We start from the raw sequence: 13037 nt of genomic DNA on the forward strand, positions 1-13037 counted from the left end.
GTGGATAAATAAACCAAACTGTTTGGAGAGTGTTTTTAACTCCATGGTAACACTCATGTTCCGCGTAATAAAAGCATTGGGAAAAGTATTTATATTTGTTTTTTTTTTTGTGTGTTCCCTATCATCATAAACGGCGGTAATATAAGAGATGGAAAGGAAAACACAGAATAATTATCCAAATAGACTTTATTTATGTGGATATTAGATATTAAATCTGTTTAAATTTGTTATTGTACTACACAAAGATACAAGATTCGTATGTCGTTAGTTATTTTAATTTTTCTTATTCATCTAACATACATTTTCATAAATAAACAAATTATTAACAAATTAACTAACATGATATACCTGACTGATATTTTTTTTTTATTTTAGTTTTCTCAACACAAATTGTCAATAGTTCTTAATTAATTACAAGCTTTAGCATGTGCTATCGTCCTTTGCTCTGCATTCGTTTACTATTTGCGCTTGCCTTCGAATGTAGTTTTTTAATGTTTTATAAAAATTTATGACATGCACTCGATAAGAAAAAAATGAAGGTATCAGCCGAACTTATCTGTCAGCTAGGGATAGAAAAAATTTGTTCTAACATATAAAAATAATTATAAAATTTTACTACAGTGCGTGCTCATTGGATCACAACTTGCATTCAAGTTTCATCCAATACAAAAAAAACTCAAGTCAATTGGTTCTTATGCAGGGCGATTTCAGTTCCTATATAAATTTATCTTGCGTTGCTTGGCATAATGGCTTAAACAAACGCGTGTGTAGCCGCCAGACGAAAGTGTATTTATGTACACTCTTTGTTCGGTGATCTTCCTAATTCTCATGATTTTTCTAATGTCACATACATTTAAAAGGCAAACATATGTATGTATGTATGATTTACGTATATACAATTACAAATATAAATACAATTACGATACAATATAACAATATAAACAAATAAAATTGCTAAATAAATTGATTTTACAAATGAAATTATAAACAGCAGCCCGGGCCTTAAGAGGGATTTGTCTCTATAAATATAAATTTGGCCTAACTTGCGCAGCATTCATTAGCGTGAGGTTTAGCTCACAATTCATTGGATCATAAGGCTTATAACAGTATATATAATTATATATATATATATATATATATATGTATATAAGGACAACTCTTAAGTTACTTCATTATGTCGGTATGCTGGACAAGAAGTTTACAAATATTGCCGTAGGACTATATAATTTCAGCTTAACAATAGTTTTCTTTTTAAATCTATTTGATATCTTACATACTACTGTCGTATAGCGAATATATGCACACATACCTAGTGTTAAAATCAAAGTTCAGCTTTGCACAGTGTTTATTAATAAGACAAAATATTCAAAGTGTATCGTGTCATCTAAAGTTGTCTAATATTTTAGTATTTAACCTTTTTTCTTTTTTCTTTTTTAATTAAAATTAAATTCAGCAATTACATTCCGTACGAGAGACTTGCCTGAAGTTGATGAAACTCCTGTGTATTCAATTTGAATAAATGTCAACAATTGAGCGTCAATAGTGTTTATAAGCGTTTTAATCGTTTATATCTTAGTACCAGAAAGTAATTTTAGTCAGTCTCATTGTCGCGATGCATTTTTTCCTAATTAGGCTCTATTTTGGTTAATTTGGTAAATTGTAATTGAAACTTTTACATTATTTCAACGAAAACTTGGTCGACCATCATAATCACAAAATTCACCGAACTGTGTTTTCTGTCGCTTTCCAGTGGTTCCATGTGATTACTTAATTTCTCAATGCGCATTCTAGAATAATGTGAAATGTTGCTCGAACTTTGAAAAATTTTCCTATATCAATGAAATACATAAATAAAACAAATAATTACCGTCAATGTATGTAGTTTAAAGAGTAACTAGCCAAAAGCAATATTTTCACATAACTACATATATTAATTTTTATCTTATATTGTCGATTTGCTAATATTAATCAAAATTATATGCTACCCCGTTCAGGTTAGTAAGAGCCGAATTGAAAGCTATAATCCAAATATCTACAACAAATATCAAGTTTCAACCGAAATACAACAAATACAATATTAATAGATGCACAATTTCATCTACGATTGCATATATAATATAATATTTTTAAATGAAGTACTCAACAAACTAGAATAAAATCTAACAAGTTCAGTTGATAGCTTGCTCGGTCATTTGCAAGCATAGCGTCTCCAATTGATCTAAACTATTAATGTCGTTCATAGCTACAGTAGCGGAGCTAGACGTTGGAGCTTTCATATGCACTTTATCCACTATTTGTAAATTCATGTTAGACAATGAAGGGTTTGTTGTTGCGGGTACTAAGGATGCATTTTGTTTACCGCTGTGAACCTCATTGAACGGCGTCGACATATTGCTACAATTTTTCACAGTTTTTACACCACAACTACAAGTATTACTACTATTTCTATTCACATCGCACAAACAATTTAACAAGTTGTTATTTCGACAGCTATTGCCAACTGCGGCTGCGGCTGCGGCAAGTAGCTGCAACTCTTGCTGTTGCTGTTGGCATAATAAGTTATTATTTAACATACTAGTGTTATTGTTTAATAAATTTGGCTGTTGAGGTTGTTGGGGACCAATCATACCACTCACACCAATTTCATCACTACTAACCATAACCACTGCCGCCATTGTCTTTTGTGGTTGCTGGGTCTGCTGCGATGAGCTCTGCGTTTGCTGTGAAGGATCGGCCTTTCCGTTAACACTTGCTAGACTTGTCTTATATGTTGAAGTTAAATTGGCATTAATAGTATTCTGGTTGCCAATGGCTGCCGTGATACTAGTTCGACGCAAGTGACCATCGCTTGATGGTGGCCCTGCGGGTACAATTCCTTGACCAGGTTTAAAGACCATTTTTTGGGGTTGTTGAGCTCCACCTGACACTAATATTAAATTGTTGAGAGATCTTCGATGTTGTTGTTGCTGTTGTTGCTGTTGCTGCTGTTGATGCTGATGTGGCGGCAAAGTTGGAAAGTGGCTATGTTGGGGCAAAATAGTATTTTGATCTGGTTGTTGTTGCGATAATTGTGAATGATGATTATGATGTGGTTGCTTGACCTGGTGTTGTTGGCTGTTCATGAAGTTTGGATATGACGAACTTTTATATTGATGCTGTGCGCTAGCATTATTTCCACTGTTGCTGCTGCCTATACTTCCGTAGTCGACCGGTTGTGTCTGGCTGCCATGGTGGTGATGCTGATGCTGATGATTTTGTGATATGCTACTACCAGAGAAGTTAAGCATATCATTTGAATTTTTTCTGTGGTTAATGCGGTCATTACTTCCGTTCTTTATATCACATTTTCGAGATTTACCACTCCATCTGGGTGATTTATTAAAAAACAAAAACATAACATAAATACAAACGCCTGTGTTAAATGTAGATAATTTAATGAACACATACCTAGATTTATTTAAATTTCCGGAGCTTCCATTTTTGACGTGGTGTGCCTTGTGACCAATTGATATTTTATATTTTGAAAGTTTGAATTTCAGTTCTTTCAGTTGATTTGAATGGTTCACAAAAGCCTCACTGTGTATGGCACGATCTAGTACCCACATTAAAACGTTGATATTTTCTTCATCTTGAGGGGCGTTAGTTTCACGTTGCACCATTGAGCCAACTGTAAATATATTGTTTTGAAACGATTTTGCAATATAATAAAAAAAATTTATTACCTATATCCAAAACTTTCAAAAATTTATGAGCAACATTGTCTTCATTTGCGCCGCCATCACCAGTTTCGATTGGTTTCATTGGGGAAAGTACCATGCTTGCCAGGTCCTCCACTACAGTTTGTAGTTTTATTTGACCATTCACCAAATCCTCTTCCAATCTACTCAGGTGATTAGTGCGTTCTTTCAATTTTTCAATACATATTGCTAATTTGTGCGATGCACCTTTGGTAACTCCCAAGCCTTGCAAATATTCTTCAGTGATACAGAGCATATCTTCATATGTCATATTTTTGAATAGATCGATGTACTTATGTAGACGCAAAGATTTTAGCCACAATCCAATATTTGACATGCCCAAATTTCGGCTTTGAAATTTTATATAACCTGGTTTAAAGTCATCCAGACGAGTATCGGAACCACTGTTAGCTAAGCCACCACGCTGGTGTTCTATGGAAAGTGAAAAGCTCCGCGGTTTATTTGCAAATTGCGCCAAGTTTTCATTTGAATTTGAACAATTGTCGTTAACCGTAATTACGGAGGAGTTCGAAGATGATGACGATGTGGATAACGTTTGTGTTGTAAGACTATTAGATCGGCGTGTCTTTAGCGCTGTCAACTTGCTATCTAAACTCCAGCGTGTCATATCCGTTTGCTCATAATTGCTCATATTACTTATTGGCATTGAAGTGTAGGCCATTTGTGGCTGTAGCGACTGAATAAATAAAATGAACTTTTATAGAAATTAAAGCATACAAATTAAAAAGAGTGCCCTACCTTTTGATTTGTTTCATTATTAATGGAAGATGAAGAATCGTTTATACATTGATCATCAACGTTTATAGATATATGCGGTTCAAAGTCGATAATTTCGGTGCCATTTTTTGAAAACGATGTATCGTGTTCGTCGTTGTTGGAATTACTATAGCTATTATTCTCGCAAACATTGCTCTCATTATGACCATTGCTACCCAAAATATTTATAATTGGGTTGTTAGTGTTACTAAAGAGGCCAGATATTACTGGGTTTGTATTTGTGGTGGCTGCTGCTGCTGCAGCTACACCATTCACTAATGACGACTCCTCCGCATGTGAATCAACACCTATTGTCGCAATGTTCAAAGACAAACCCAATTTATTTTGACTAGATCCTAATTCGTTTAGATTAATACCATTGAAATTATCACAGAGTTGATCAGTAATGCTACTGTTGCGTCGATTTGTACAACTACTGCCGCTACTACTCGAACTTATTTCACTCAAATTATTCATACCACTGTTAGCAAATCCGCTGTCATTCCGCATGAAGTTGGTCCAATCAGGTAAAGAATTTGGTTGTGAAATAGGGTTTTGTTGAACATTATTATGACTTTTGCTTGGAGGAGCAATTGTTTGCCAATCAGCATTTCGACTCTTTGTGAATGGTGATATTCCATGTCCTGGAGCAAAACTCCCAGAAGATGACATGGAATTATTGGAAATGGATGACGAAGTAAGGGACGAAACAGATGAAATTGACGCATCCGAGCTGACACCCAAACTTTGATTTATGCTACTAGTGTTTCGTTTTTTTGGTTCTACCAATTTATCAGTAGCCATAAGATGATCCTCCAAGTGTCGCAACCAAACATTTAATGACCTGATGAACATTAATTATACAAAATATATAGCAATATTTACATATGTATGTATGTGCTGTTAGATATTAATTAAATATTATATGTAAAAAAACGTACCTTCGATCTTCGTTGCTTATAGCAGGATGAATAAGCATGTACGAAAATATTTGCTGAACTAATTCTGTGGGCACACGCTGATTCATGGTGTCTCGCACTGTCGATGGAATTAGAGCCAAATAAACTAGTTTGGCGTCATTATTTCCAGGTTTTAAGAGGGGTAGCATGTTCAAAACCTCAATCAATATCTCCTTCTTTTTTGCGTACAATTTACGTTCATCGCAATTTGTAATTTGAAAATCAGAACCATAACATGGCATGGTGTCCTTGTCTAATGTACCCGCAGTCAGAGCATCCACTGCGTCGTTCAAATGCAACGTCTTGTAGGCGTTTAATAGTTTTTTCAAATACGAAGGATTATTCGCATTCATGTCGATGAGAACGCTACTCAGATTAGTTTCTGAGCTAAAACTTTGTGTTAGAGCATGATCAATAGCGTATTGTAAGAACTTTAAATTAGGATATCTCAGACGCTTCAGCAGAGCATACATAACCACGGTTCGTTCGCAATTATTCCAACTTTCAAAAAAGCTCGTAACTGTTGTAACCTGTTCACCAAATGTTATTGGACTATTTCTGCTATAATCATTCCGTTTATGAATGTCGTCATTCGTAGCAAACAAATTATGGCCATTGCCACTCTTTTCGGTAGTAATATATTTCATGATGGCTGTTTATACTTTTATATACTATATATATTATTTTCTTGATATATTCTATTTAAAATCTGCTGCAAATTTCTAAATGAAGAAATTGTTAAGAAAATTAAATTAATAAAATAGTATGAAGCGGCGGTAATAATTAGGATATTTAACTAAATTTCAAATCCAATTTTGAAAGGCTATATATATACGTGCATGTATTAAATATGAATTAAAAACCAAATAAGTAAAAAAAAAAACAAATTTTAAGCAATGGAATATGAGATCATATTGTCTATAAATTCAATTTGGATTAACCCAGGGACACTGAAAATATCAATTCAAGTTTAATGCAATGTAAGCGGGTGGTAACCGGGATGGCCTGTAGTAAGAAATATAATCTCAATTTTTTTGCCGATTCAAATTAAAAGGCAATTTTTAAGAGTTTTATAGTTCATGTACATTGTATGTCATGTTTTCTATTTGCGAATCGTTAGAAATAAACCACAACAGTACAAATAAACTACAGTTCAAAGAAGTTCAAAACTGTAAAAGTACTGTCCTGCTTTTACAATTTTCAACTTATTTGAAACTTGAAAACGCTTATATAGCATTGCATATTTATTAGGATTTTATAACATTTTATACCTATATGATATAATTAAATATTTAGAAAAAACTGTAACCGGAATATAAAGATGAGAATTTAGTTTCAAAATATGTACATACTTACACAAATTATTGGGAATAATATAGTGAGCTAAGATTTTAGGATAATTAATTTCGCTTGGAAATTAAAGTCATTTGTCATTTAAAGTATTTTCAAAAACGGTGACAATTTTCTTTTATGTCGCTAGTCACGACAGTCTGATTTTGCCCGCAAATTATGCTGTTTACACGACTATTTGGCAAATTTTATTAACACATATACTAACAATATTTGCATTTTCTATCGTTTGATTATCACTTAACATACGGAATATTGCGAACAATCTACATTTAATACAAAATCAACAGTCCTCATTTAAAATTATACAAAATTTTGCGTCTTCTGATTTTATTTTCTCAACTTTGGAATGATATTGCGCAACTATAAGTAAGGCCTCTTAGAAATCGACTTAAGTGTACGGTACTTTTGAATCAACGAGTTACCAAAAATGCTCTAAAATGGATTCTTTAGCATGCAGGTACTTAAAGCTAATTTACATGATTCTCATAAGACGTTGACTTCAGCGTCGAAACATACAGTCCATCACAATACTTTTGCGGGTAGTCAGTTACCGTTAACTTTCATCTGGAGAGAAATTACAGTGTTTCCGAGGGGAATAGTATCATGCGATAAAAAAAAAACAGTACAAAGGAGAGCTGCGCGCGCAGTTATCTCTACTTCAATCTATACTAAATGCTTATGTTGTTGGGGTTAATGCATAATTGGCAAAGTCTATTTACTTTATCACTTCACTCACCACTGTCGTTGTTGTTTGCCTTAGGAATTTGCCATCCGTTTTCCCATCTCAAAAGTTGTTTCAAGTTTCCTTATGGTTTAATTATGAATATTATCTTTCTTTACGTTATGACTTAATACTTCTTTGTTAACGTAAAATTTCAGTACAAAACGCACTCGGAGAAAACCTTGAATTTCATCGTGTTTTCTTTGCAATGTATTCCGTTTAATCCGCCCTGTCGTCAAATAGGCAGCATGTCTTTTGCTTTACAAAATAAACCTTTAATCAATCATTACCGCTAGAAACAAATGTCTAGATAATTCGTTAAACACTTGATTTATCCCAATTTTGTACTTGTTCTTTAAAAATTCTCAATATATTTAGACATTGCAATTAGAGCTAAACTAATGAAATTTTTCTTTCACACTCATAGAAAGTTCAACAAAAAGACATCTACTAATTTGACATTAGGTCGCGTACTTATGCAGAGTTGCATATTTATAGTGTTGATACAGAGAACGTAAATTTGATATGATATACGTTCTCTGTATGGACCATCACCAGAAAACGAAAATTATGTAAAAAATATTTATATTATTATTATTTTGATATACCGCTAAGTACCCCTAAGTTTAATATATTCAATTCACATGGAAGGAAATAAATCCATACACACATTGCAACTCAATAACCAACTGAGAAAGAAAGCGATGAACGATCGCCCATACATTTTTTGGTATTATATAGGCAATTTGATACTTAATGCATTAAAAATTATTATTTGCTAATTGAGTATAAGAATTTTACTTACGAGTTAATATTGTATATAACATTTAAATATATGTAAATGTATCAAATAATTTTAGAAATTGTGTGAATATTTTTAGTGTTTTTCGATGTGTCGTGAACGTCGACTTACAGTGCTGCCAAACTTTTATTTTATTTGACTGTCAAGTATGGTAAATTTTCCACAAAAATACTTATACTTTAATTCACGATAAAACAGAATACATTCTAATCAAAACAATATGTGCAACTAAAAAGCTTAAAAAATACAACATGTGAATTGTTTAAGCGATGTTAAAGGGATTTGTGAAGAGTTCAGAAGAGTCAGTTGTGATATATCAAAGTGTAAATCATTATAAACATAAAAGAGAAAATGTTTGTTACGTCTGATTCGGAAAAAAAGTGTTTCTTGGAGCATACTAAAGCTGCTAGAGAGGAGCGAGCCTACGAAAAACGTCGGGAAGAGGCGGCTGTGAGAATACAAGCGCAATGGAAAGGATACATAGCACGTAAACAGTATTACAATAAGATAATGTAAATATGTGCGCGAGATTATAACTTTGACATCTATTAACAAATACAATAATTTTCATCAATTTAGCTATGACTTTGACAATATATTCATAAAGGAAAATACTGATTTGGACGTAGATCTATTACCAGCGAATACTGTGTATCCAGTTGTTCGACGCTTCCTCACATATTTTGAATGTAAAAATGGATCATCCGCTGTAGTGAAACCGTTACGGGAGAAGTTCGAATGTTTATGTCGGTATTTAAACAAAGCCATGGAATCGGAAACACCAAAATTGTCGTACGCTGCTCTTTGTCTGCACAAAGATAAGAGGTGCGTAATAAATTCCAAATATGTAATAAATTATATTGATTACTGCATTTTAGCTTGCCTTGGTTGGCACATATCAAATCATTATTGAGTTTATGCTGTTTAATGCTGAGCGATATTAAACCAGGTAGATATAATAAGCAAAGTTTTGAATTGAAATGTAATTAACGAAATTTGTAGAGAATCATACTGACAGCATTTCTTTGGCTCTGTATCTGCATACTTTAATCGTTTTCACTTCACCAAAGTCGTGGGGTATTCTGCGCAATAAACAATTCGAAAAAATGCAACCAGCATTTCAGAAAATATGCTGCAACATTCAGGGAAAATTAGTACAAAATAATTTTTTCAAAACTATGCGCGTAAGTTAGAAGAATATTAAACATATAGTTTCTTGTGATTTTATTTTAATTATTAATAAAGTTATGTTTTAACAGACAATCCTATTGAAAGGCACCGCACGGGAGGATCTTTCCCTTAAGCCCGTTTCGCTTAAAGCTATCATGACGCTTTCTACACGACCGCTTATTGATGGGAATTTTAGTCGTAATTTGATGACGTATTTCTTCGCGGAAATTTTATCCGTACCAGCACTGGTCTTTCATTTAAATATTGTAACACCACAGTGTTTGGAAAATCTCACTAATATGCATGTCCTGAAGCGATTTGTTCAATCAGCAGAAGATTCTAATTGGTTTTCAGAATTTACAAACAATATGCCTGTAAGTTAACATTAATACAAAATTTGTCGCACTTTGTATTTGAATTTTGCTGTCTTAAGGGGACCAAATTACTTGCATTGTTGGGAAATGTTGTGAATCTTTTTACAATCGAAAACTTTGTTGAAGCAAAAGAGCTGGCATATCCTCTTTTCACGGTATTTATTTGAAGTTTGTATGTTAATATTATAATAATTCTTAGTGATATTTTTGTATAGAATGCAACCACTATACTGCTCGAAAATATTCCTAACACGGTATCAAGCAAAGGAGTATTCACGCAATGGCATGAACTACTTGGCTGGCATACACCCTCGTTAGATTCAGCACAAAACCAAAATGTAGCACTGATCAAAAAACAATTTCATTTGTTATGGGGCCATCGATGTATCAAAGTTTTGTTGGCTGATTTGCTTAGGGATATTAATGCTACCTATGAACGCATAGAATTCCAGCCCCCGGCACAAGCATCCACAAGCAACATACTTCGTCGGGCACTGGATCGCGGCTCAGCTCGCGGCACTTTTATCAGAGGTAATAGAACGTGGCGTAGACTCGATTGTGCAGAAGTGGAGCAAGTGTCGCGGGTATGTGCTATGTTCTATGCGGCATTAAACACGCTTTCACAACTTCGCCTTGATATTTTAACAGGTATTAAAAATATGAAAAACTTGCCTAATACTTTTTAATATATACACGTTTATATATATGAAATTCATTAAAAAATTTATTATGCATACATTTAACATTTGTAGGTATTTGTTACAATGATAATGTTTTATACGACCTTTGGCTACTTCTCACCTCGCTGGGGCCGAACTGTGGCATGAAGGAGTTTATGGAGTTATTAAAGCAAGACAACGTTTTACAAAAACCCCAAGTCACAATGCTCATGCTCTTCTGTGATAGTATGACACATTATGTTACGTATGTAAAACATGAATTGAAACTACAATAATTTAAATACATAACACGTGCAAATATATTTTCTAGTATTTTAGATGAGTATGAAATGTATACAGAGCAAAAGCCATTTCTCCTCAATGACTACGTCATGCTTACTTATTTTCTCAACAATATACTCTACAAACTTATCAACGAGAATTTACTTGGCAAGTATATTATTCACATTATTTTGAATTTCAATTAAATTTGCTAATTAATGAATTGAAATCTTAAAGGTACGAAAAATGTCACCCAATGTCCGGTATTTGTGTCGCTGCACACGTTGCTGTTATGTCTGTATCGACGTGATTGTCGTCGCGCATTTGCGCCGAATAATCACTGGCTGATTCCCGAAGTAAAGCCCTCGGCGTTTATTAGTGATTTGGAGAAAGCCAAAAGGCACGCAGTGATTTTGTTACAGAAAATGCCTCATATCATACCACATGAAGATCGTGTCAAATTGTTTCGCAAGTTCGTGCAAAACGAAAAGGCTGTCATGGGTTTAACGGAGAGTGCGTGCGCATCACCACGATCTGCTTTAATCGTCGTGCATCGTGACCGTATTGTGGAGGACGGTTATCGACAGCTAGCTGCACTTAGGCCGCACGCACTAAAAGTGAGTAATTATGAATTGAGTGAATTTATATTTGATTTAGAAACAAATATCCAAACAACGTTTAGGGCGTGATTCGTGTGCGTTTCATTAATCAACAAGGTTTGCACGAGGCTGGCATTGATCAGGATGGCGTTTTCAAAGAGTTTTTAGAGGAAACTATTAAGAAAGTATTTGATCCATCGCTGAATTTATTTAAAACAACTACGGATCAACGCCTATATCCTTCGCCTATATCATATGTGCAGGACAATCATTTACAATTGTTCGAGTTTGTGGGTCGTATGTTGGGAAAAGCAGTATATGAAGGTATAGTGGTGGATGTACCATTCGCTTCCTTCTTTCTCTCGCAACTCTTAGGACAAACCCACCAGGCATTGTACTCTTGCATGGATGAGCTGCCCTCATTAGACAACGAGCTCTATCGCAGTCTGACATTCATTAAGCATTACAAACAAGATGTGGCTGACTTGAATTTAACATTTTCGGTCGATCAAGATGTAATGGGAAAGATTGTTACACATGAATTGCATCCAGGTGGTAAAGCTCGTGCTGTTACGGACAGCAATAAGTTGGTATATATACATTATATGGCCTATTTCCATATGAACACGCAAATACGGGAACAAACACAGGCTTTTAATCGTGGATTTCGTAGTATCGTCAATCCGGAATGGTTATCCCTATTTTCACCACCGGAATTACAGCGCCTCATATCTGGCGATACTGTGCCGCTAGATTTGCGAGATCTACGTAAACATACGCAGTATTATGGTGGCTTTCATGATTCGCACCGTGTTGTTGGTTGGTTATGGGATATCTTGGCCAAAGATTTTACAGAAGAAGAGCGCAAACTATTTCTTAAGGTGCGATATATTTTTTTGTTTATATATATACAGTTTATTAATTCTTCATCTCTTTATAGTTTGTAACTAGTTGTTCCAAACCACCTTTACTTGGATTTGCGAACCTCGAACCACCGTTTTCGATTCGTTGTGTTGAAGTAAGCGATGACGAGGATACTGGTGACACAATTGGTAGTGTTATACGTGGCTTCTTCACCATACGCAAGAAGGACCCACTCAATCGCTTGCCGACATCATCGACCTGCTTCAATTTATTGAAGTTGCCAAACTACCAAAAGAAGTCCACGTTGCGCGACAAATTGCGTTACGCTGTTAGCAGCAATACCGGATTTGAGTTGTCCTAAATTTATTACCTAAATTTAATGTCTAAATTAAATATGCAACTAAACTGTATCTCCATAAATGTTTACACCAATATAAATTGCATATAAGTAGGCAAGGATTTTGAAAGTGCGATATTAGGGAAAATGTTAACGCTTGGATTCGCTGCGATAACAAGATAACTTTCAAGTGAAATTTTTATTATATTCACCTTATGCGTTTATATGTATATAGGTATATAGTATCAGCTAAACATCATAAGGCCAACCTTTAAGTTTTATCTTTTAATAATTTCCTGCTGAAACAACTCTTAGTGCGTTATGGATCCGGGTCCGCCATGCTACGAAATCCACGTAAATTCGCGTTTGGCGTACAATGGGAAATGCAGATTTTTTACTCACA

General features: G+C 34.3%; 2 protein-coding genes across 4 annotated transcripts; one reads left to right on the top strand and one right to left on the bottom strand.

Moving 5' to 3' along the window:
• Positions 1 to 168: 168 nt before the first annotated feature.
• Positions 169 to 7944, bottom strand: LOC126762717 (protein Smaug). Of its 3 annotated transcripts, XM_050479676.1 has the most exons (7): positions 6830 to 7253; positions 5456 to 6195; positions 4497 to 5358; positions 3723 to 4434; positions 3448 to 3667; positions 2658 to 3366; positions 169 to 1829 (listed from the first exon to the last, which is right to left on the bottom strand). In XM_050479676.1, the coding sequence occupies exons 2-7, from the start codon at positions 6118 to 6120 to the stop codon at positions 1788 to 1790; spliced, it is 3210 nt and encodes a 1069-aa protein (XP_050335633.1). In that variant the 5' UTR covers positions 6121 to 6195; positions 6830 to 7253; the 3' UTR covers positions 169 to 1787. The 3 variants fall into 3 exon arrangements, with proteins under 3 accessions (XP_050335633.1, XP_050335632.1, XP_050335631.1); XM_050479675.1 differs by lacking the exons at positions 169 to 1829; positions 6830 to 7253 and adding an exon at positions 7563 to 7944 and having other exon boundaries at positions 1931 to 3366; XM_050479674.1 differs by lacking the exon at positions 169 to 1829 and having other exon boundaries at positions 1931 to 3366; positions 6830 to 7255.
• A 560-nt stretch (positions 7945 to 8504) lies between these two features.
• LOC126762719 (ubiquitin-protein ligase E3B) lies at positions 8505 to 12748 on the top strand. The gene is made up of 12 exons (XM_050479677.1): positions 8505 to 8861; positions 8929 to 9174; positions 9228 to 9298; positions 9352 to 9533; positions 9609 to 9893; positions 9953 to 10048; positions 10109 to 10541; positions 10646 to 10817; positions 10884 to 11002; positions 11072 to 11451; positions 11517 to 12314; positions 12374 to 12748. The coding sequence occupies exons 1-12, from the start codon at positions 8701 to 8703 to the stop codon at positions 12656 to 12658; spliced, it is 3228 nt and encodes a 1075-aa protein (XP_050335634.1). The 5' UTR covers positions 8505 to 8700; the 3' UTR covers positions 12659 to 12748.
• The last annotated feature ends 289 nt before the right edge of the window (positions 12749 to 13037 follow it).

Source organism: Bactrocera neohumeralis, chromosome 6, assembly GCF_024586455.1.
Source record: "Bactrocera neohumeralis isolate Rockhampton chromosome 6, APGP_CSIRO_Bneo_wtdbg2-racon-allhic-juicebox.fasta_v2, whole genome shotgun sequence".
Classification (NCBI taxonomy): domain Eukaryota; kingdom Metazoa; phylum Arthropoda; class Insecta; order Diptera; family Tephritidae; genus Bactrocera; species Bactrocera neohumeralis.

Bases quoted from the DNA above. Each gene is read 5' to 3' on its own strand.
- LOC126762717 (XM_050479675.1), bottom strand. From the start codon at position 6,120: ATGAAATATATTACTACCGAAAAGAGTGGCAATGGCCATAATTTGTTT. The intron at 3,668-3,722 runs GTAATAAATTTT...ATATATTTACAG, and splicing joins TTTGAAAGTTTTGGATATAG to TTGGCTCAATGGTGCAACGT. The intron at 3,367-3,447 runs GTATGTGTTCAT...TAAATCACCCAG, and splicing joins GGAAATTTAAATAAATCTAG to ATGGAGTGGTAAATCTCGAA.
- LOC126762719 (XM_050479677.1), top strand. From the start codon at position 8,701: ATGTTTGTTACGTCTGATTCGGAAAAAAAGTGTTTCTTGGAGCATACT. The intron at 9,299-9,351 runs GTAGATATAATA...CGAAATTTGTAG, and splicing joins GCTGAGCGATATTAAACCAG to AGAATCATACTGACAGCATT. The intron at 10,049-10,108 runs GTATTTATTTGA...ATTTTTGTATAG, and splicing joins TGGCATATCCTCTTTTCACG to AATGCAACCACTATACTGCT.